General features: G+C 35.0%; 1 protein-coding gene across 1 annotated transcript; it reads left to right on the forward strand.

The window, feature by feature from the left end:
• Positions 1–3,494: 3,494 nt before the first annotated feature.
• Positions 3,495–25,962, forward strand: LOC122212039 (complement factor H-related protein 2-like). Its single transcript, XM_042925699.1, has 5 exons — positions 3,495–3,552; positions 6,242–6,436; positions 7,930–8,106; positions 24,966–25,148; positions 25,606–25,962. The coding sequence occupies exons 1-5, from the start codon at positions 3,495–3,497 to the stop codon at positions 25,812–25,814; spliced, it is 822 nt and encodes a 273-aa protein (XP_042781633.1). The 3' UTR covers positions 25,815–25,962.

Consider the following 25,962-nt stretch of genomic DNA (forward strand, 5'->3'; position numbering starts at 1 on the left):
GATTTTTATGTTCATGCATTTCAAACAATATAATTAGTTAAAATCAGTTGACTATAAACATTTTAAGTATCTAAAAATATGAAAACTTTAAGATGAAAATAAGGATATAAATAATTAAGGTAAAAATATTTTAAGGTGATATCTTGTTACTTCATATTGCATCAAATCAGGTGGCATCCTTAGCATGATCACTTTCAGGGTCTAGGCTCTTTTCTGGGATCCACATATCCAGCTAGTATCAGTTTTATTTCTCTGGAACAATTTCTTTTCATCTTACTTGTAGCGTGGATCATTTGTAACAAATTCTCTGAAATAATCTGAAAATGTATTTATTTCACTTTTGGTTTTGAAGAATCTTTTTGATGGGTATTGTATTCTTACTTGACAGTGTGTGTGCGTGCATGTACGTGGTATGTTTAACGCCTTATTATTTTGTGTGTTTAATACTTTAAAGATGTAATTCTTTAGTTTTCTGGCCCTTAGTTTTTGATGAGAAGTCTGCTGACAGTATTAGCTCACCTCTGGATTGGCATTGTCTATGTATGATGTATGTTCTTTCTCCATTTTTTTTTCTAGGTGCTTTCAAAGCTTTCTTTTTAATGTTGATTTTTAACAGTTTTGTTGTTTTTTTAATTATGGTTTTCTGTGTATTTGTCGTTCTTGATGTTAGCTGAGCTTCTTGGTTCCATGGCTTCATGTCTTTAATAACATTTGGAAGAATGCTATCCATAATTTTTCAAATTGGTCTTCTGCCCTGAACTTTCTCTCTTCTTGTTTGATCACATGATACTGCCCCACAGATCACTGAGTCTTTAATTTTTCATTCTCATTTTTATTTTTAAGATATTTATTTCAGGTAACTTTTATTAACCTACTTTCAAGTCCGTTTATTTCTTCTTTTACATTTCTCATTGTTATAATTTTTCTACAGTTTTTATGAAGATTATATCTAGCATTAATGCTAGGATTCATATTTGGTATTTAGACACTGTCTGCCTCTATTCTGAAAGTCAACATCTCTTAAACAATTATATATAACTTTTCCTGTAAATTCTTTAACTTCTATTTCATAGTCATTGAAAAGTTGTGTTTATCTTATTTATTCTAGCATACTGTTTGTGTTTAGGTCTGTTTCTTTTGGTAGCTCTTTTCCTCTGACTATGGTTCATATTTTCTGCTTCTCTGCATGTCCAGTAAGTTTTTATTGCACAATGAACATCACCAGAAAACATTGTAGAGATTTATGGATTCTGGTGTTTACCTCTGAATAATATAGATTTTTCTTCTAGTAGAAGTTCTATTGTAAATTTTTTCGTCTTCTGTATATTATGATGGTTTGATATCTTACAAAACCTCTGACTGAAGAGAGACTACTAAATCTTAGAGATATCAAAGAGCCCAGACAGGAGACTGTCTTTGATCTACAAACTAACCAATCCAGAGCCATACCTCTTCTGGCCCCCAAACCTTCCCCTCATCCCTATCTTCTGACTCTGCCTCTAGGACTTGTGAGTATAATAAACTTTATTTTTTCCCAAATCTATCCTCTGTCTCTTCTTATGGCCATCATATCTGGCTGACTGTCTTATAAAGGAATACAAGACAGAAGTTATGTTCCTGGTAGAATACTGTAATCCTGTGAGGTCTTAGTTTTAAGGGTTTTTTTAGAGTTGATCTATTTCAGTGTTGCCTTAATACAAGAGTATAGCCCTTAGTCAACTCCTGGGACGTGGTATTTACTCCTAAGACATATCTTTCTGGTTCAAGTAAAATGTGACAACTTTAATAAGCTATGCTGGCCTTGAACTCCAAACCCGTTCTCTTCTACACTGATTACTACCTGAAGTGTTCAAAGTTTTCAGCCTTTCAGTCAGTAGTTTCTTCCCACGGGGCTGCTTGGGGTTTTGCCCCATGCAGGCTCATATTGATTAGGGAATAATTTAAGGGGACATATGGAGATTATTGGGGGGTTTCCCTGATGAAGCTCCATACATTTCTCTTCTCACCTGGCAGAGGTTCTTCCAGGCCCATACGCAGATCCCTAAATTGTCCCATGGGTAAGACTCCTGCTTTCTGCCTGAGTTCTGTCATCCACGCACCATGTGGATGTAGGTGTGTTGTAAATTCATAAAATACATAAAGATGGATCTCACAGTTTAATTCCATTTTTTCAAAGATTGAACACTTTTCATTTTCTGCTTGCATTAACGCACTCAAGCAGTTCATTTTTGTAATTTGTGTTGAGTTTATATCTGTTATTTGTAGGAGGTTCACTTTATTATTTTTTAAGTTTATTTGTTTATTTTTGAGAGAGAGACAGAGAGTGAGCAGGGGAGGGGCAGAAAGAGAGAGGGAGACAAAATTCCAAGCAGGCTCCACAGTGTCAGCATGGAGCCCGATGTGGGGCTCAAATTCACGAACGGCAAGATCATGACCTGAGCCGAAACCAAGAGTCAGACGCTTAACTGACTGAGCCACCCAGACACCCCAAGGTTCACTTTAATATAAGCTATTTTTGTATTCTGGAAGTATTCGTTGTATATATTACTAAATTATTTAATATTTAAAGCCATGTAGTTATAGTAAGGAAATAAATAATTTCAATGCGTTAACTCTATGACAGTGATGACTGATTTATTTTCTCCTCCTTTATAGTAATATTATATTTTCCATATTAATTATCTGCTTGAAAACAATGCTCTTATATTAAGTAATTGTATCTTTGAAGATGGCAAATATAATTAGCTATATATATGTAAATATGCATGTATATCTAAAAAATCAGAACAAATGCAACTAATAAATCAATGAAAGGACAGCTGTGAGGGCATTTGAGTTATGTTCCTAAAACAAAAGGGATATCACTGCATGCCTCTGAATATATTGTACCCTAAAATAAAAGGTGCCTCAAAGCATGTTGGTTAAAGGATATTTAAATGCCAAGAAGATGCGGAAACTCTTGTACTCAGTAGTGTAATCTAATGTGAGTTTAAAAGTCAAGCAGTGTTCCCCTAAGCATAAGAAAATATAGATAATGGAATAGGGTCCAAATGCACACTGGTTTTCATAGACCCCTAATTAATTACATAATGAGGGTAAGTAAAGGACAAGAGAAAAATACAATGACAGAGACTCAGTTATTTGCATATGATTCATCTGGTTGAGAAAGAGCCTTACCAATTTTCAATAGGTGTTTATTTAAAGTTTAGTGTTTTCTCACTTTTGGGTCCAACCTGTTACTGTCCCTAAATAAAGTCGTACAAGTACATATCAGGGAATGAATTCAAGAAATTATTGTGAAACCACTAATAGGAATTGAGAGACTTTGCAAACTTCATTGAACTTTGATATTTACTAAGTAACCTCAATTGACGAGCTTCATGGTAGTGCGCTTAAATTCAGGGTCACACTTGGTAACTGCTAACAGAACAGATTTAAAACCCAAAGAGCACAACTGGAATATTTGTATTGATACACCATTGGGAATAACTAACATGTTGTTACTAATCAGTATCATTCTCACCTTGTGGGTTTCCTGTGCTCATGGACAAGGTAAGTTGAAAAGACATCTGAACACTCGATTTCCTTCTTAAATGTGACTTCATATCGTATCTAGTCTCATGTGTCTGTATTTTTTAATGAATTTACTAGTTAAAATAGTCTGTATTGTGACACCATAATGGGATATAACTTTATAGGAAAATCACCTCATGTTTATCTAAGGGGAAAATAAAATAAATTCTGTTTTCTTTTTCCTGAGTTTGTCAGAAAAAGGACTCTCAATGTGGAGATATGTGAGTATGCTCACACAACTTTAGGCAATATGTCACAAGAAAAGTGAGGTGCTGACTTCAAAATAAATAGATGGAGGTTTCTTTATTTATTTATTTATTTATTTATTTATTTATTTATTTATTTTAGTTTATTTATTTTGAGAAGGGCCACAAGCAGGAGAGGGGCAGAGAGAGAGGGAGATAGACAATCCCAAGCAACCTCCACACTGTCAGTGCAGAGCCCTATGCAGGGCTTGAACTCACAAACCGTGAGATCATGATCTGAGCTAAAATCAAGAGTCAGACACTTAACTGACTGAGCTACACAGACGGCCCAAGGTTTCTCGTTTTAATGCAAGAAAACCTTTGGGAGCAATGGATATCTTCATAATCTTGTATATGATGATAGTTTTATGAATTCATATGTCAAAACTGCTTAAATTTAGGGGAAGTAAAATATTTGTCATATTTTTCAACTATTGAGGTTCACTTAAAATATGAATTAATCAGTAACAATCAACACTTAATAGTAATTTCTCTCAATACAAAATGACACTTTTTGGTTGGGATAAAGTCATTCTAAAATATTTTGGATTTGAACAAGTAGGAAAGCCTGTGCTATTATTCACAATATGTGGATATTTAATTTTTAAAAACTACTTAAAACCTAAAAATATCTGTCTTTACAGAACAGAATAAGTATTTGTCCTAAGCTAGTAGTTTAGTAAAATAAAGTAATTGATGTTTTATTTGGAGAAAACCGCTCTCCCAATTCACTCATGCGAAAGAACTTATTAAATCAGACATTTCAAATATATGCAGTTTACCATATTTCAATTATACCTTAATAAAGCTGTGGTAAGCAATTATAATCAATTTAATATTTCAACAAAATTAGCATTAAGACAATAAATTTTAATTTACATTTCTGAGTCCACTGGTAAGTATTGAGTAAATAAATAAAAATTTTCAGAGCATTAACTGTAGCACTGATTTGTTTTCACCTTTGGAGTAATATATTTTCTAGTTTATATCTCTGAATGCAATCCTTATGTATTAAAAATTATATCTTATGACATAACAAATATAATTGGTAGCTTTTTAAGCTTGTCTTTAGAGAGCAATTTCTTTTTGTGTATTAGTTCTAATAGCTTTCTCTTGCATGTATAAAATCTTTAAGATTTTTATTTGTATAACTACATTTTTCTCCTTCCTTAACATCTTTATAAATTTTTCATTATGATATCTTTTTAAAGTCTCTGATTTCTTTTAAAAGCAAAGCCTCTTATTTCCAGATTATTGAAATGAAATCTCTAATGTGCTTTAGGGTACTTCATTACAGCATTTGTTAGTAGGACATAAATCACTATGCTTTACTCCTGAATTTACTAGAATTTATTTTTGTAATTTGCCCCACACTGAGTTTTAGATGCTATTTAAGACTATATTCAGGCAACTTCCTTTCCTAGCAACAGAAATAAGAACAATACAACAAAGGGTCCTGTCTAGTTTAAAACTATCCTCACTCAGTAACTCTTTTCTGAAAGTACCTTTAAGACGTATGCCCTGTAAATTTGGGTTGTACCAATGTTTCTCAAAGGAGACATGAACCTGTTTAGTGGAAGCAGACTGTTTCATAGATAGAATACATCTTTGTGTGTTTAGTGGCACGGGTAGCGTTGTGTTTCTGCGATTCCGATGCTGAAATCCTAACTCCCAGGACTTAAGAGTGACAGTATACAGAGACAGGGTCTTTAAAGGGGAAGTTAAGTTAAATCAAGGTCATTAGGGTGGGCCCTCACCCAATAAAACTGGTGTTCATATAACAGGAGCAAATTAGGAAATTAGGACACAAAGAGAAGAAGATGTGAAGACACAGGGAAAGGAGACCATCTACAAACCAGGGAGAGATGCCACAGAAGAAACCATTCCTGCTGATACCAGATCTCGGACTTCTAGCTTCTAGAATTACAAGAAAATGAATTTCTGTTATTTAGGACACCCAGTTTATAATTATAGTTTTATATGCATACATGTTTATATATCCTATGTATAATGTGTTGCCTAGAGTAGGAGAAGGGGGGTGGAAATGGCTAAGGTTTCTGAGGGGAGGTATGCATGAGACGCAGGAAGAAGAGACACCGGAAATGAGTGGAGAACTGCAAAGAGTTTGAGCATCCCACCAGAAGCAAAGTTCTTAGACCTGGGAAGCTTAGTGGATAGACCTACTTTTATTCTTTTTCTCAGTGTTTACTTTTTCGTGTGATCTTAATCTTGGAAATACTTCTGAAGAACTCAAACAACACAAACACCTCAAATACCTTTGTATTCTTAGTTATAGACTGCCCCAGCTCTTGAATCACAAATACAAGTGGAACGATTAACTTAAATAGAATCATAAAGTCATCAATGGGATTATTAAAATAGAATTACTCATTCATATATGATACTATTTTTTTTTTCTTAAGGAAGAATTTGTGGTTTTCCAGAAATAAAACATGGAAACATATATGATGAAGACAGATATAAACACAACTTCCCAGTTGCTCTGGGAAAGTATTTCTACTACTCGTGTGATCACAGCTTTGCGTCTCCTTCACAATCACTCTGGACTAAAATAACCTGCACAGAGGAAGGATGGTCACCAACACCAAAGTGTATCAGTGAGTAAATACCCTGGTTATTATCTGGATGAATTATTTAGTGTGTTCAGTGAGTGGAGAAGTGGATGCCAGGGGGTAGATCACAGAATCACAGAACAATTAGACAATCACAGAATCAGGGGCTGGAGGAACCAATCAGCAAAGACAAGGTAGTCTTTCCTCCTTTTATAAGAAACTGTTTGTGGAAATCAAATCAGAAAAAAAAACAAGATACAAACTTTTGTCTAAACCTTTTCATTTCATTTTAATTTAATTTAATTTAATTTAATTTAATTTAATTTTTTTTAAATATGAAATTTATTGTCAAATTGGTTTCCATACAACACCCGGTGCTCATCCCAACAGGTGCCCTCCTCAATACCCATCACCCACCCTCCCCTCCCTCCCACCCCCCATCAACCCTCAGTTTGTTCTGTTTTTAAGACTCTTATGTTTTGGCTCCCTCCCTCTCTAACCTGTTTTTTTTTCCTTGCTCTCCCCCATGGTCTTCTGTTAAGTTTCTCAGGGCTGGTTCAACATTCGCAAATCAATCAATGTGATACATCACATTAATAAAAGAAAAGATAAGAACCATATGATCTTGTCAATCGATGCAGAAAAAGCATTTGACAAAATTCAGCATCCTTTCTTAATAAAAACCCTCGAGAAAGTCGGGATAGAAGGAACATACTTAAACATCATAAAAGCCATTTATAAATCTTTTCATTTTATATACTGGTGGTCAATACTGTTAACTGCTAGTATTTAAACACACTCATTGGTAATTGTATGACTGTAGGTTTTCTCAAGAGAGTTTCTTTTTATGTGTAATATCAGATTCAAAATGTGCTGTTTCTTTGAATATCCAAGAAGAATTTTGTTTACTATTACCCTTAATTCTGTGCTTTTTGTTAATCACATCTTTTTAAAAAAATTATTTAACATTTACTTATTTTTGAGAGAGAGACAGAGACAGGATGTAAGCGGGAGAGGCACAGAGACAGAGGGAGACACAGAATCTGAGGCAGGCTCCAGGCTCTGAGCTGTCCACACAGAGCCCCACACAGGGCCTATTAACAAACCACAAGATCATGACCTGAACTGAAGTTGGACTGAGCCACCCAGGCACCCCTCACATCTTTGTTTTTTAAAATTACATCTGCCTTCCTCTCTCAATGAGTACAGAGAAAAGCAGAGTCATGAAGAAGACAGAGTCATCAAAGAGAAAAGCAAAAAAGGCACAGGAGATAAAAGTCATCTCCTCCTTCAGGAAGCAATTTAGACAACCAAATGAGAAACCAAAACTAACTTTTCTGATATCTAAAGGAATTTTACAAGTGTAGAGTGTTTTATATATACACATGATGATTGATGACGTTACATATTAATATTTTTAACTTGCGTGAACTCATTTTTAAGAAACGAATTTTTGTGTGTGGTTTCTCTTTTGAAGCTTGCAAAATATAATATTCCTTCATTGCAAGATTTATATTAGTTATCTTTTGGGTCTTTAGGACAGTGCTTTTTCCCTTGGGTGGAAAATGGTCATTCTGCCTCTTCAGGACAAACACACCAGGAAGGTGACACTGCAGAAATTGTCTGTGATACAGGTTATCGCCTTTTAAATAATCAGAACAACATCACATGTACAGAGAGTGGCTGGTCCATCCCTCCTAAATGCAGTTCGACAGGTAGGTCTTCTGGGATCTTGTATTCTTTTTTATTTTAGAAAGAAGTAACATCATGAAACATATGCAGTGTTGCTGTTGTTGCTATTTTTGCCTTTTTAGTTTTAGGGTTTCTGTTGTGTCTGAGTAGATATGAAAGTCTCTGGATAATCCTAGAAAATCATTTTGTCTTTACATGAATTCAATGTAGGCAATATTAGGTAACACGGGTCAAGAGCATAATGAAAATTTTTGAAAGATACTTTAATGTTTTAGTGACACAAATTTAATGTTTATAATGAAATTATGCAAAATCAGTTGACATAACATGAGAATAATCGATTTTGCAAGGTGTAATAGTTAGAATTCCACATTTGCAAAATCTTATTGCTAGGAAATCTTACTGTTAAATGCTAGTTGGCATTTATCTTTTTTGGCAAATGCTAAATTTACATCATTTAAAGAGAAGCACCAATGTACTGATACTTTCCACATTGTTAGAACTTTGTACTTCTGAAATTTAGGTTTCCAGGGTACAACATAGAAATCTCCTTCATAAAAAAACATGTCAAAAATAGGAATATATTGGAGCTGAAGTTGAGTTGGAGTTTCTCATACTTTTAATGGAAACAAAACAGTTGCTCAATGTGAATAAGGGTCTCAGAAATAATAAGATTCCTAAAGCATTGTCAAAGACTCTAAGGGAACAGTGTCTATTATAGCCTTACTTATTTTCCCATTCATCATTAATTCATCTAATCAATATTTATTGTGAACATTTATATGCCAAGCACTACCAAAACTGTTGGAGATCAATACTCTACAAGAGTCAGTATCTCTTTATTCATAGACTATTATGTCAAGTGGAAAGCCAAGAGTAATAATAATAATAATTTTAAAAAGAAAAAAATAGAAAGTTAAAGATTAAAAGTCATGTACATTATAAAATATAATATTAATAGTGACTTGAGGAAGGGCACATTTTACGTATGATAGTTTTCGAATCTTTTCCAACCTTCAGGATGGAATCTGGAGAGGTTAAATAGCATTAAGGCATCAAAAGATTTGGACTCATTGAAGCAAAGCAAGGAGGCCAATGTGGCTGGCCCATGATGAGGCAAAGTATTGGATTAATTAATTTAGAAGTTATAGGCTATAATATATAATGCAGATTTTAGTCTGTGTGCAATTAGAAGCCTCTGGGAGATTTTAAGCAGGCAAATGACACAAAATGAGTTTAAAACAAGATCATTATGATTGCTAATTTGAAAATGAATCTGGAGTGATTAAGAAGAGAAAGGAGGAGGGCCAGTTAGGAGAATCTAGATGTGGCATGTTCTGGGGTACGATAAAATGGAGAAAAGAAGTATTTTTCTGGGGCTTTAGTTTATGTTATTTGCAATGTAGAAAAAGAGAGAATTGGACTGTCTGATACAGGCTGACTATTATAATATGTCAACTATACTTTTAAATAAATGGAAAACAAAAAAGATGAGAAGAATCTTAAACTCCAGGGGAGAAAAAAATATATATCTTTTTATGGAAATAAACAATATGTATACAAGGTGGGTCTGACAATTTGTTCACACACAGAAAAATTCTTCAAATAAAACCACAATGAAATCTCATTCTTGGTGGAATGATAATTATCAAAAACACAAGAGATAACAAATGTTGGCGAAGATGTGGAGAAAGGGAAACTTATGTACTGTTGGGAATGTAAATTAGTATAGCTGCTATGGAAAAGAGTATGGAGTTTCCTCAAAAAATTAAATGTAGAAATACCATATGATCCAGTAATTCCACTACTGGGTATATATCCGAAGGAAATGAAGTTATGATCTTGAAGAGATGTCTGCACCCCCACGTTCATACCAACAGTATATATAATTTTCAAGAGGTAGGAGTTATGTAAATTTCCACTCATGGATGAATGAATAAAGAAAATGTGACATATAATGGAGCATTATTCATCCACAAAAAAGAAGGAAATCCTGCCATTTGCAACAATATGCATGGACCTTGAGGGCATTGTGCTATGTGAACTAAGTTAAATAGAGAAACACAAATACTCTATGATCTCGTGCATAGGTAGAATCTAAAAAAGCCAAACTCATAGAGACAGAAAGAATGGTGGCTGCCAGGGACGGGGGGTTGAGGGAAATGGGGAGATGTTGGTCAAGGTGTACAAACTTCCAGTTAGGAGATGAATCGGTTCTGGAGATCTAATGGATAGCATGGTGACTCTAGGCTCAGCACAGAGCCTGATGTGGGGCTTGATCCCACAACTGTGAGATCATGACCGGAGGCAAAAATCAAGACTTGGACACTCAGCCAACTGAGCCAGCTAGGTGCCCCAAGAAAAAAGAATTTAAAAGCATAAATATAATAAAAATGGCTTTTATGTTTATTTTTATTACCTATAGTTGCCCAATAGTGACCTTTACCATTGTCCTCTATGTCTTCATTTAGCTTCAGATTACTGTCCGATGTCCTTATACTTCAGCCCTCAGCATTTCTTGGAGGTCATGTCTACTTGTAACAAATTCCCTTAGCTTTTGTTTATTGGAGAATGTCTTCATTTCTCCTTCAGTCTCGAAGGATACGATTAAAATTTCACCAATGAATTCTTTCCTTCCTCAGAATCACACAAGTGTTGATATTACATATTGTGCTGCTTCTTAGATATATAGGATATTTTGTATATAATCCCTAGTAATTTCACATAATATAGCAATATATTAAAAGAAGCAAATCAAAGTATGGTTTATGATAATACTTTTCAAAGGTGGCACAGTTTGAGTACTCTGACAAGGTCAGTTGTCAGTGATGGGGTTTTGGCGTGATGCTAGGGTTTGGAGCTGACGGCCAAGAAAGAATTCTTGAAGACATCTTTGGTGCAAAAAGGTGATTTTATGAAAGCACCAGGACAGGACCCTTGGGCAGAAAGAGCTGCACTGGGGTTGTGATGGGTAATTGATTATATACCGTCAGGTTGGGAGGGGGTTAGGGATAGAGTAAGTCTCTAAGTTATTTTGGAAGCAAGGTTTCCAAGACCTTGAGGGGCTAGGTGTTGTCAGGAAAATGCTTTTTATTACCTTTTAGTAAAACCTCAGTCATGAGACCCTTCAGATGTATATCAGGAGGCCATAAGCTTGGAGTATGGTTGCCAGAATATACCTTGGGGGAGTTGAGATAAAGGAAGTTTCCAAAGGAATTTTTATATTTTAAAGTAGACTTATAGGTTCCTGGGGGGTCAGGATAATGTTAAGCCAAGATTCCCTTTTGCCCCTAGCAAAGTGTCATCGTCAAGGCAGCTGGGCTCCCAGAGCGAGGTCACTCTGCCTGTTTCAAGGACTTGTGAATAGGCTGTAGGCAGTAAAGGAATTTAATTTTTCATTTGCCTTAGTTTCCCACGTCACATGGCAAGCACTTAACCCCCTTTCCTTTGTTCTCGGGTAGCCAGGAGTGTCCGAGGAATATCACTCATATTCTACTTGGCTGGGGGTGGGGTGGGGGTGGGGTGGGGGTGGCAGTGGTGGTGGTAGCTTGTACTTTGCCCTCAGCTTGCATTATGCTCCCTCATCAGTCAGGAGTGGATGGTATATAGAAAGGAAACAAAGGGAGACGAGAAAACTAGCTTTATTTTAACTGTGCAAAAGCAAATTGTAAAGCTGGTATTTTCAGTTATCATATATGCTTTTACCTTACGTCCACTGAAGATAAGTCTTATTGTAATCCTAACTCAAATTTGCTATTCAACTGGTATGATAATCTTTCCTATTATGATGTGTATGTTTTTTTCCACACCACCAAGCAATTATCTGACACCAGGAAGGTGTCCTACTATTCAACTCAATTCTGACACTACCTACCTGGAGATAGCATAAAATCCCACAGATTAAGGGCTCAGTCCTACAAGACTGCCCCCATTCCCTTCACAAGCCAATTGCTAGTTCAGTGTGTCTGCTGTGCTTCTGATATGCCCCGATTCGAGAGACCCCCCGAAAACAAACCACCAGAGTCCAGAGTCAAAGCCAAGCGGCAAGAGTCGTTTATTGCAGGTTTGAACCCGGTCCTCCGTGCACTCGTTGCCGGTGACGCTAAGAGGCCCCGAGCGAGGATCTTACAGCTTCTTTTACAGACAGGCACAAACAAGTTAGGGATTTTTCGAGGTTACAGAGCTGTTATTGGTTGACATTTAAATTTGAACATTCAGCAGAACTTGATTGGTTCCCGCCTTTTTTTCAAACCACTCAGCAGAACTTGATTGGTTCCCGCCTTTAGGTCAGACCACAACTGGTCACTCCCTGGCTGGTTCCGGGAATGGGGGTGGGGGGGTGGGGGGGAGGTCTTTTCTTTGCAGTTGTGAGTACACCTGGTAATTTTTCTCTTAGTCTCTCACTTCTAACCAAATAGCTATAAATCAGAGGTTCCTATGACCTTCTCTGATTCAATTAATTTACTAGAACAGCTCACAGAATTAAAAAAAAAAACAACAGAACAAAACCCATTTTGTTTACCAGGTTACTAGTTTATTACAAAAAGCTATTACAGGAATAGCCAGATGAGAGATGCACAGGGCGAGATATGTGGTAAGGGGTGTGGAGCTCCCACGCCCTCTCTGAGTTCACCACCCTCCTGGCACCTCCATGTGCTCTCCATCCCAGAAGCTCTCAAAACCCTGTCCATTGGGATTATTATGGAGGCTTCATTACATAGGCAGGGTTGATTAAATCATTGGCTATTGGCAATTGATTCAACCTGCAGCCCCTTTCCCCTCCCTGGGGGTCAGGATGATAGGACTGCTAGTTCCAACTCTCTAAAGTCAGGGCTGACTCCTTGGGCAACCAGCCCCCATCCTTGGTATTTACAAAAGACACCTCATTTACATAACTAAAGATACCTTTATCACACTCATCACTTAGGAAATTCCAATCATTTAGGAATTGGCTTAACATTAGGAGCTCTATGCCAGATGTGGGGTCAAAGACTATATATTTGTTATAAATCATATCACAACTATTAACATGTGGCAAATAAATTGGAATTGTGCATATTGGTAGCATAATATCTCACAGCTCTTTTTTGTTTGCTTAAAGAAATTTTCTTCTATTTGTGTTTATAAGAGTTTCGTTTATTATATTTTCTTTTTTGACCAAATATTTGTTGTATTGTATTCGATTATCACCTTATCTGCATCCGTTAAGATGTTTAATCACTAACATTCTTTCTCTGGGCTTGCAAGTTTGTACTCTGCTGGTTTAGAAGGTAGGTCATAAGATACAATGCCTTCACCAGGGACAAATCAATATTTCCTTTTACTGGAAGTTGATGGTAAATCTGTTATCTCGGGCGTCTCATGTCATTGAACTAACAGGCATAGAAGTGGATTATGTACACAGGCTGGGGATACTGAATTGAATTGTGGCAGGGTTATTGTTTACTATTATGTGATGAGAGCAGGGAAATTATATTTGAATGCATAAAGTTCTGAGGCTCTCCCTTTACACTTACTCCTTTATCATGGCAAAGCCAAACTGACCCACTTCAAAACAACCAATCTTGGATCTTTTGCTGCAACGATGTGCTGGAACTTCTCTGCCTGACTCCTGGACTTCTACAAAGGCTCTCTTATCTAGGGGTAATTGTTGAAATTGGCATTCTCTAGGGGGTCCTAGACTGACTGAGAGGAGCTGGCTGCTTCAGGCTGCTTCAGGGTCCAGAGCCAGGGCCAAAGTCTGTGTACCTATTACTCTACACATGAGTGGGTGAGACTCCTCCCAAGTCCCTTGGCAGGTGGTGCTGGTTACAGGGTCAAAGTCAAATGGGTCTGTAGCCCAGTTCTCAGGGTTATGGAGCTGTTTCTGCAATTCCAGCTGGGGTGATGGTTGGTAAGTTGGCTGCCTGGGTGAAGGCTATCTTTTCAAACAGCTCTCCTTGTTCTTAGACTGCACCAGGGTTTCACAGTCTCCTACCTGGATCCCATATCTCCCAAAAAAGACACTTTGCCTGTAGATAGATGCCATATTGTAATTACTGGGAGGAGGGATTTATGAGGAATTTCTTTTCGTCCATCTTGACGATATCACTCATTCCTTATGCTATTTTTGTTTTTATGTCTTAGTTTCTTTCTGTTCTGTCTGGAGCTTCTTGTTATTTGGCTTGATTTTTCTCATAATTCCATATATGTTCACTTTTTATTTAGACAGATTGCTTTGGCTTTTTTCTTCTAGTCATTACATCACTTAAACATTTTTTTGACAACTATATGTTTAGTTTCCACATGCTCATTTTAAAAATCATCTTTCTTCAGGTATGAATTATATACAATATGATTGACACATATGTGTGTGCAGGCTAATGATTTGACAAATGTTTACATGTATATAGCCACAATCCCAATAAAGCTAGAGACAATTTTGGAATGTTTCCACAAAACACTTTAGGTTTTGGCAATTATGGTTGACCTATTTTTTTAAAAAAATTTTTAAATGTTTATTTATGTATTTATTTATTTTGTTTTTGAGAGAGAGAGAGAGAGAGAGAGAGAGGCAGAGGGGCAGAGAGAGAGGGAGACACAGAATCTGAAGCAGGCTCCAGGCTCTGAGCTGTCAGCATAGAGCCCGATGCCAGGCTTGAACCCACAAACTGTGAGATTATGACCTGAGCCAAAACCAAGAGTTGGACACCTAACCGACTAAGCCATCCAGGCACTCCTGCTGACCATTGGTATATATTCTTTTGTGAAATGTTGAATTTCCCCCCAATTTTAATTGGATAGTTTGTCCTATAATTCACTTGTAATAGTTCTTTAAATAGTTGGGATATAATTCCTTTATCAGATATGTAATTTGCAAATATCTTCTCACATTCTGTGGCTTATCTTTTGTGTTTCTAACAGTTTATTTTCAGGAACAGATTTTTAGCCTGTGATGAAATCCAGACTGGCCATTTTTTTTTGAAGTCTTTATTTAAATTCTAGTTAGTTAACATATAGTGTAATATTGGTTTCAGGAGTAGAATTTAGTGATTCATCAACTACATATAACACCCAGTGCTCATCACAAATGCCCTCTTTCGTACCCATCACTCATTTAGGCCAATTTCTACCTGTCTCCCCTCCAGCAACCCTCAGTTTGTTCTCTATTGTTAAGAGTCTCTTATGGTTTGCCTCCTTCTCTCTTTTTTTCCTTGCTATGTTCATCTGTATTGTTTTTCAAATTCCACATATGAATGAAATCATATGATATTTGTTTTTCTCTGATTGACTTATTTCACATAGCATAATACTGTCTAGCTCTATCCATATCTTTGCAAATGGCAAGATTTCATTATTTTTGATTGCTGAGTAATATTGCATTGTGTGTGTGTGTGTGTGTGTGTATATATATATATATATATATATATATATATATATATATATAACCTCCTCTTTATTCATCAGTTGATGGATGTTTGGGCTCTTTTCATAATTCAGCTATTGTTGATAATGCTGCTATAAATATTGGGGTACGTGTGCCTCTTTGAATCAGTATTTTGTATCCTTTGGGTAAATAACTCATAGTGCAATTGCTAGGTTGTAGGGTAGTTCTATTTTTAATGTTTTGAGGAACCTCCATACTGTTTGTATTCCCACCAACAGTGTAAGAGGGTTCCTCTTTCTTCACATCTGCTGCCAACATCTGTTGTTTCCTGTGTTGTTAATTTTAGGCATTTTGACAGATATGAAGTGATATCTCATTGCGGTTTTGATTTGTGTTTCCCTGATGATGAGTGGTGTTGAGCATCTTTTCATGTGTCTGTGGGCCATCTGGATGTCTTCTTTGGAAAAATGTCTATTCGTGTCTTCTGCCTATTTCTTAACTGGATTATTTGTTTTTTTGGGTGTTGAGTTTGATAAGTTCTTTATAGATTTTGGATACTAACCCTTATCTGATATGTCATTTGCAAATATCTTCTCCCATTTCGTCAGTTGTCTTTTAGTTTTGTTGATTATTTCCTTCGCTATATAGAAACGTTATCTTGAAGTCCCAATAGTTCATTTTTGCTTTAGTTTCCAGACATGGAAAGCTAAAGAGGTTGCTGCCTGTGTTCTCCTCTAAAATTTTGATGATTTCCTGTCTCCCATTTAGGTCTTTCATCCATTTTGAATTTATTTTTGTGTGCAGTGTAAGAAAGTGGTCCAGTTTCATTCTTCTGCATGTTGCTGTCCAGTTTTCCCAACAACATGTGTTGAAAAGACTATCTTTTTTCCATTAGATATTACTTCTCGCTTTGTTGAAGATTATTTGACCATAGAATTGTGGGTCCATTTCTGGGTTTTCTATTCTATTCCATTGATCTATGTGTTGTTTTTGTTCTAGTACCACACTGTCTTGATGATACAGCTTGATGACTATAGCATGAAATCCAGAAAAGTGATGTCTCCAGCTTTTCTTTTTTTTTTCGAGATTGCTTTGGCTATTCAGGGTCTTTTGTGGTTCCATACAAATTTTAGGGTTGTTTGCTGTAGTTCTGTGAAAAATCCTCTGGTATTTTGATAGGGATTGCATTAAGTGTGTAGTTGCTTTGGGTAGTTTGGACATTTTAACAATGTTTGTTCTTCTAATCTATGAGCATGGAATGCTTTTCCATTTATTTGTGTCCTTTTCAATTTCTTTCATAAATGTTCTATAGTTTTCAGAGTATAGAACTTTTATTACCTCTTTGGTTAGGTTTATTCCTAGGTACCTTATGGTGTTTGGTGCAATTGTAAATGTGATCAATTCCTTGATTTCTCTTTCTGCTGCTTTATTATTGGTGTATAGAAATACGACAGATTTCTGTAGGTTGATTTTGTATCCCGGGATGTTGCTGAGTTTGTGTATCAGTTCTAGAAATTTTTTGTTGGAGTCTTGCAGGTTTTATATATAGAATATCATGTCACCTGCAAATAGTAAAAGTTTGACTTGTTCCTTGCTAATTTGGTTGCCTTTTACTTCTTTTCGTTGTCTGATTGATGAAGCTAAGACTCCCAGTACTATGTTAAATGACAATGGTGAGAGTAGACAGCCCTGTCTTGTTCCTGACCTTAGAGGAAAAGCTCTAAGTTTTTCCCTATTGATGATGATATTAGCTTTCATATACAGCCTTTATGATGTTGAGGTACATTCCCTCTATCCCTGTTTTGTTGAGGGTTTTTATCAAGAATGAATGCTGTATTTTCCTCCATCTTGCTGTATTTTGTCAAATGCTTTTTCTGCATCCATTGAGAGGATCATATGGTTATTATCCTTTCTTTTATTAATGTGGTATATCACACTGATTGATTTGTGAATATTGAACCAGCCCTGCAGTCCAGGAATAAATCCCACATGATCATGGTGAATAATTATTTTAATGTTCTGTTGCATTCTATTTGCTGGTATCTTGTTGAGAATATTTGCATCCATGCTCATCAGGGATATTGGCCTGTAATTCTCCTTTTTAGTGGGGTCTTTGTCTGGTTTTGGAATCAAGATAATGCTGGCCTTGTAGAATGAGTTTGGAAGTTGTCTTTCTATTTCTATTTTTTGGAACAATTTGAGAAGAATAGGTATTAACTCTTTGAATGTCTGGTAGAATTCTCCTGTGAAGTCATCTGGACTTTATGTTTGTTTGGAGATTTTTGATTACTGAGTCAATTTCTTTGCTGGTTATGGGTCTTTCAAATTTTGTATTTCTTCCTGTTTCAGTTTTGGTTATTTATATGTTTCTAACAATTTATCCATTTCTTCCAGATTGCTCAATTTGTTGAAACATAAGTTTTCATACTATTCTCTTATAACTATTAATATTTATGTGGTGTTGGTTGTCATCTCTCCTCCTTCATTCATGATTTTATTTATTTGGGTCCTTTCTCTTTTCTTCTTGATAAGCCTGGCTATGGGTTTATCAGTTTTACTAATTATTTCAAAGAACGAGCTCCTAGTTTCATTGATCCGTTCTACTGTTTTTTTGTTTGTTTCTATGATCATTTATTTCTGCTCTAATCTTTATTATTTCCCTTTTTCTGCTCCTTTACTCTTTATTTGCTGTTCTTTTTCTAGCTCCTTTAGGTGTAAGGTTAGGTTGTGTATTTGAGACTTTTCTTACTTCTTGCTTCCTTCTGATGACCACTTTTGGTGTATCCCAAAGGTTCTGGACTATCATGCTTTCATTTTCATTTGCTTCATGTATTTTTTAATTTCTTCTTTAATTTCCTGGTTAACCCATTCATGTTTAGTAGGATGTTCTTTAACCTCCATGTATTTGTGGTCTTTCCAATTTTTTTCTTGTGGTTGATTTCAAGTTTCATAGTGTTGTGTTCTGAAGATATGTATAGAATGATCTCAATCTTTTTGTACTTGTTGAGGGCTGATTTGTGACCCAATATGTAACCTATTCTGGAGAATGTTCTATGTACACTTGAGCAGAATGTGTATTCTGCTGCTTTAGGATGAAATTTTTTGAATAAATCTGTTAAGTCCATCTTGACCAGTGTGTCATTCAAAGTCATTGTTTCCTCATTGATTTTCTGCTTAAATGATCTGTCCATGTCTATTAGTAGGGTGTTGAAGTCCCCTACTATTATTGTATTATTATCAATAAGTTTCTTTATGTTTGTGATGAATTGATTTATATACTTGGGTGCTTTCAAGTTGAGGGTATAAACAATTACAATTGTTAGATCATCTTTTTGGATAGACCCTTTGTTATGATATAGTGCCCTTCTTCATCTCTTGTTACAGTCTTTGGTTCAAAATCTAGTTTGTCTGATATAAGTAAGGCTTCTCTGGCTTTCTTCTCTGGCTTTCTTCCATTAGCATGATAGATTGTTCTATCTGCAGGTATGTTTAGGTCTAAAATGAGTCTCTTGTAGGCAGCATATTGATGGGTCTTGTTTTTTTATCCATTCTGGTACCCTGTTTCTTTTGGTTGGAGCATTTAGTGCATTTACCTTCAGAGTGATTATCGATAGATATGAATGTGTCATTCATATGAGATATGAGTGTCATTGTGTTACCTATGAAGTTGATGTTTCCGGAGATTTTGTCTGTTCCTTTCTATCTTTGTTGCTTGTGGTCTTTCTTTCCCATTCAAAGAGTCTCCTTTAATATTTCTTGCAGGGCTGGTTTAGTGGTCATGAATTTCTTTAGTTTTTGTTTGTCTGGGAAACTCTTTATCTCTCTTTCTATTCTGAATAACAGCTTTGCTGGACAAAGTGTTCTTGGCTGTGCATTTTTCCCATTCAGCATGTTGAATATATCATGACATTCCTTTGTGGCCTGCCAAATTTCTTTGGAGAGATCTGCTGTTGACTTTATTTGTCTTCCTTGTAGGTTAGGAATTTCTTTTCCCTTGCTGATTTCAGATTTCTTTCCTTATCTCTGTATTTTGCAAATTTTACTACAATATGTCTTGATGTTATCCTGCTTTTGTTGATTTTGATGGGAGTTCTGTGCCTCCTGGATTTGGATCTCTTTTTCCTTCCTCAGAATAGGGAAATTTTCAGCTATAATTTGCTCAAATTAACTTTCTGTCCCTTTTATCCTCTCTTCCTTCAGGACTCTTATGATATGAATATTATTATGCTTTATGGAATTGCTGAGTTCCCTAAGTCTACATTCATGATCTAATATTTTTCTTCCCCTCTTTTCAGTTTCATTATTTTCTACAGTTTTATCTTCTATATCACTTATTTGTTTCTGTTTCTTCCATCCTTGTGTTCATTACATTCCGTCAATTTAGCATCTTGGTTATAGCATTTTTTAATTTCTTCCTGACTAGTTTAATCAAGTATGTAATTTGGAAACATTTTTTTTCACATTTTATGTCTTATCTTTTGAGTTTAAAATAGTTTATTTACAGGAACATATGCCTTAACTTTCAATGAAATACAAGTTGATCAGTTTTTTAATTTTTATATTTTGTGATCTACATAGGACATTTTTTCCAACTTCAAAGTTGCAAAGATTTATCATACTTTTTTTTTTCCAGAAAGTTTACATATGTACTTTTACATTCATGTCTGTGATTGATTTCCAGGTATTTTGTGTATGGAATAGGGTTCATCTTTTTTTCTTTTTTTCTCATACAGATTTTCAGTTGTTTTACCCACTTTGCTGGGAGTGGTATCATTTTACTCACTGAATATCTTGTCATATTTGTCAAAAGTCCACTAGATATAGGAGAAGTGTGTTTGTGTCAATTTCTGTACTTTTAGTCTTTCGCACTAATATTTATATTTATCCTCATATCTTTATGCCCTCCCTTGATTACTGTGGTGTGAGTCCTCCAATTTGTTCTTAATTGTGGAAGGCAGAATAATGGCCTCCCCAGCGGTGCCCAATAAGTTAGTATTGTTTAATCCTCTGAATATATGGGTTTCTTTTGTAGCAGCAGTAGAAAACTAACATTAATTTTTAAAACTGTTTTTGCTTTTCTAGCTGTTTTCCATTTTCTTTGAGTTTTAACATCACCTTGTCAGTTTCTACAGAAAGTCTACCTTATATATATGTATGTATGTATACTTAACACACAATGTTACATTAGTTTTAGGAGTACAACTAAGTGATTTAACAAGATTATACATTATGCTATGTTCACAAGTATAGCTATCATCTGTCACATTACATTATTTTCACAGTGTCATTGACTGTATTCCTTATGCTTTGCCTTTTATTCCCGTGACTTACTTATTCCATAACTGGAGGCATGTATGTATTTCCCTCTCTCCTTTATCCTTTTTACCCAACCTCCCACTCCTCTCCCCTCTGGCAACCATCAGTTTGTCCTCTTTGTTTATAGTTCTGATTCTGCTTTTTGTTTGTTAATCTTTTTTTTTTTTTTTTTTTTTTTTAGATTCTGGTTATGAGTGTAATAGTATTGTAATTGTCTTTCTTAGTCTGATTTATTTCACATAGCGTAATACCCTTTAGGTCCATACATGTTGCCTCAAATGAAATATGTCCAAGTCTTAATTAAAGCAAATAAATTCTTGATTTAGTCTTTAAGGAATTGACTACTTTTATCTATTTTACTAAGGGCCAAAATTACAATTCAACAACAGGATGACTATAAACCAAACTCTGATGTCAAATAATCTTTTTAAAATAATTTTCTTGTGGTTTATAAATTCATTTAAGGTTTATATAATTTATAATATTTATTTTACTAAACTCAAAGAGAAGATTATATCATTCCATATTTATTATTTATTATTTCATCTCCAAAGTTTAGAGAACATATTAAAGATAAAATATGTTGCTATAAATATGTAGTGTAGTAGTTCTTATGGAATATCTTTAAAATACAAATAAAATGATGGTACTTAATATCCAGGTTTTTTTTCAGACTGAACTAAGTAATATAGTATATTTGTTTTATAAAATGTCCAGATTAAAAGAACAGTTGGAATCATGGAAAATTCTCCTATCATAAGTATTAAGAGAGTTATTTCCTGAGGAATAAGTGTGTTAAAGATACTTTAAGTACATTTGACAGCCCAAGAAATTCCACTTTGAGACATGAAATAGGAAGCTGGTGTGTGATCATAGAATGTGATATAAATTTGGGCTTCTTCAACATGTGGATTATATTTCAAGATAGATTACTAGCTGAGCTTATCCAGGGAATTACTGTATACCTAAAAAGAAGTCTGAGAACTTGGTCATAGGACACACTAATATTTAGAGTTCAGGAAATAAAGGGAGCCAACTAAGGAGATATTATATTAGCCACTTGTAGTTTTTCAAATCAACCTTTACCTGCCACATATATTTTCCAGTCTTTTACTTTGAGCCCACCTATGTTACCATGTTTGAAGTGAGTTTCTTTTAGATGCTATACAGTTGGGTCTTGTTTATATGTCCACTTTACCATTTTCAGTCTTTTAACTGAAGTATTTAAACCATTTATACTTAAAGTCATTATTGATCGATGGGTCACCATGTAAGCCATTTTCTTGTTTGTTTTGTGTGTGTTTCCTGTGTCTCTAATTCCTGTTTTCTTGCCTTCCCTGTGGATTTTTTGGAACATTTTAATTCATTTTATTTTGATATATCTATATTGTTTTTGAGCATATCTCTTTGTATAGTTTTATGAGTGTTGCTGTAGATATTAAGATGCACATATATAGCTTATCATTCTGCCTGGTATTGACATCTTATCACATCAAGTGAAATGTAGAAACCTTGCTTCCATATAGGTCCACTTACTCTCCCCACATTAAAGTTCTTAAGTATTTCCAATGCATACATCATCATGTGATATAGTTTTGCTCAAATATCAAATAATATCAAATGATGTAATTTTGTACAAACACCAAACATAGTTTAACCAACTAATTAGGAGAAAGATAGTCTGTTATATTTCCCCTATTTTTTCCTAATTCCATTGTTTTCCTTTCATTCCAAAGTTTTAATTCCAAAGAATTCTTAATTCTTAATTCTTCTTCCCTTCATTTCAAAGTCTTCCAAGGACAAGTCTGCTGAAGACAAATTCTCTGTTTTCCTTTCTCAGAATGTCTTCATTTCTCCCTTAAATCCTACAGAATAGTATCACTGGGTATAGAATTTGGGGTTGACAGTTCTTCCTGGGTCCATGGTCACAGATGAGTACCCCGCTGATATTTGAGTCCTTTCTCTCCCAAAGGTTTGCATAATTTCTATCTAGCTGCTTTTGGTATTTTTTCCCCCTTTTCTTAATAGTTTTCAGCAGTTTGATTATGATGTATCTTGGCATAAATTTCTTTGGGTTCAACGTATTTGGAGATTTCTCAACTTTTTTGGTATATACGTTTATGTCTTATGACCAATTTGGGAAATTTTCAGCCATTATTTTTTGAAATATTTTCTCATCTCCAATCCCTTCCTCTTTCTTTTTCTCAGTATCTACTCTTTGCTATCTTCCCGTAGGTCCCTGAAGCTCTGTCCATTTTTTTTGTTTGCTTCTTTTCAGTCTACTTCCAAAATGAATAATTTGTATTGCTGTATATTCAAGTTTATTTATCCTTCTTGCATCTGCAATCTATTACTGAGCCCATCCAGTGAGTTTATTTTTTACTTTTTATTTTATTTTAAAAAATATTTTTTTTGAGTTTGGATTTTTTTTATTTTTTTAAATATGAAATTTATTGTCAAATTGGTTTCCATACAACACCCAGTGCTCATCCCAAAAGGTGCCCTCCTCAATATCCATCACCCACCCTCCCCTCCTTCCCACCCCCATCAACTCTCAGTTTGTTCTCAGTTTTTAAGAGTCTCTTATGCTTTGGCTCTCTCCCACTCTAACCTCTTTTTTTTTTTCCTCCCCTCCCCCATGGACTTCTGTTAAGTTTCTCAGAAACTCCAGGAAGTAGTGACAGCTAATGAACAGATCAAAAACGATTTAAGCAATATAACAGAAAATGAATTTAAAATAATAGTCATAAAATTAATCACTGGGGTTGAAAAAAGTATAGAGGACAGCAGAGAATCTATTGCTACAGAGATCAAGGGACTAAGAAACAGTCAGGAGGAGCTAAAAAATGCTATAAATGAAGTACAAAATAAAAAGGAGGTGACCACAGCTTGGATTGAAAAAATATTTTAATGTTTATTGTTTATTTTTGAGAGAGAGAGAGAGAGAAAGAGGGAGAGAGAGAGAGATAGACAGAATGTGAGTGGGGGAGGGGAAGAGAAAGAGGGAGACACAAGATCCAAAGCAGGCTCCAGGCTCTGAGCTGTCAGCACAGAGCCAGATGTGAGACTGGAGCTCACGAGAACCGTGAGGTCATGATATGAGCCAAAGTCAGACACTCAACCGATGGAGCCACTCAGGCGCCCCCATCCAGTGAGTTTAAAAAAGAATTCTGTTATATTTTTAGTTCTGTAATTCCTCTGTATTTTTATTGCTTTATTGAATTTTTAAAAACCATTGTCAATTCCAATATTGGCATCATATCAGTATGGTTTTCTATTGATTTTCTTTTCTCTTTTGAGATTCTCCTGGTCCTTGCTTTGACGAATGATTTTCAATTGTATTCTGGACATTTGGGGTATTATGTTTCAAAATTCTGCATTTTATTGAAATATTTTATTTATTAGGTCCTCTCTACCATCATGCAGGGTACAAGTTCAGGCTTCCCACTTGGCCTCCACTGACACCATGGGAAGGGGGAGGGGTATCCTATTCCCTAGGAGTGTGGGTAGAAGTCTAGGCTCCTTACTTGGCCTTCGCTGATCAAGAGGGAGAAAGGGGTGGTTTTAGGTTTCTTCTGTGGTGTTTCTTGGAAATAATTCAGGTATTGTAAGAAATGTCTCTGTCTTGCTAGGCCTAAGCAATGTCTTATGTTGGTTTTTACAATATGTTCAGGATTTTTAGTCATACTTAGCAGAAAGAATACACAGAAATGTTTTTCCCTCATCATGTCCAGACTAGGAAGCCAGCTGTTCCCTTTCACATTATACAAATTTGTAATTCTTTGAATTTTATCAAAGGGATAGATATTTATTTTGTAATAAAAATGGAAAAAATCAATAAAAAATGACTAGAGATCCAATAGACATTACAATATGTTGTATATATTTTAAAAAAAGGACATTTCTTCATCTAAGTTACCTAGCTTTTTAGCATACATTCTCTAAAAAAAGCATTTTTTAATACTGAAATAATGCAAAGGAGACATATTTGTTAATGTTTTATGCATGCTTTCATGTGGGGTGAAAGGAAGGGCTTAAAAGTGGAACTGTCATTTTAAGTGATTAAAATTTCTTTAATGAATCATTTATGTCATCAGAAATTACAAGTGTTGATATTACGTACTGAGCTATATTTTTATTGCTTTATTTTAACCTGTGTTTTCCTTTGGTCTTTCAATAAATCAAACAACGTTTTTTTAGACCCTAAAAGAAAATGTGGGCCTCCTCCACCTATCGACAATGGAGACATTACCTCATTCCCATTATCAACGTATGCTCCAGGATCATTAGTTGAATACCGATGCCAGTCCTTCTATGAACTTCAGGGAAACAAGAATATAATATGTAGTCATGGACAGTGGTCAGAACCACCAAAGTGCTTGGGTAAATATTTTAACATCCTCATAGATCCTGGGTAATGAATATGATGTATTTGTAGAATTTGTATTTGTACAATTTTCATGGATTAACAAGCAACTGTTCCATTGAATGACCGACTACCAAATATTAACATGTGAGAAAATAAAGTTGGAAAAATTCTTGTTCAAGCAATAACAGCAACAAAAGATCTTTAATCAAAGCTCTTCCTGTGATAACTGACATTTTGTATCTTAGATTGTAATATTTAATTATTACACATTAAACACAGCACCTCATTTTTATATCCTGAATTGTTTAAAATGATTTAAATCTACATGATGGATTTTCACTGAGTTGGCTTGGAAAGGTTTGAGAATGAAGCCCTAGACGAATGTAGAATATTCTACTTGAAAGTCTGAGATTCTGTGGAAAATATTTGTATGCTAATTAATGTTTTATGTTCATTTTTTTATACTTTCAGATGCATGTGTGATATCAGAAGAAGTCATGGATAAACATAACATACAGTTACGATGGAGACATGAAAAAAAATTTTATTCTAAAACAGGAGATATTATTGAATTTGTATGTAAAAGTGGATATCATAAAAAGACACCACATCACACATTTCGAATAACCTGTCAGGAAGGGAAACTGGAATATCCCACTTGTGTAAAAAACAATGGCTAAAATGCAGTCCTAAAATTAAAATATGTACATTTATTCTGAATTTTTCATTATGAATCCAATTCTTCTCAGTTATTGTTTCAACTATTGCTTAACCAATTTTTATTCATAAATCAGAATTTGTGTTAAATAATATGTGGTTGCTATAATC

This window comes from Panthera leo, chromosome F3 (genome assembly GCF_018350215.1).
Source record: "Panthera leo isolate Ple1 chromosome F3, P.leo_Ple1_pat1.1, whole genome shotgun sequence".
NCBI classification, from domain to species: Eukaryota; Metazoa; Chordata; class Mammalia; order Carnivora; family Felidae; genus Panthera; species Panthera leo.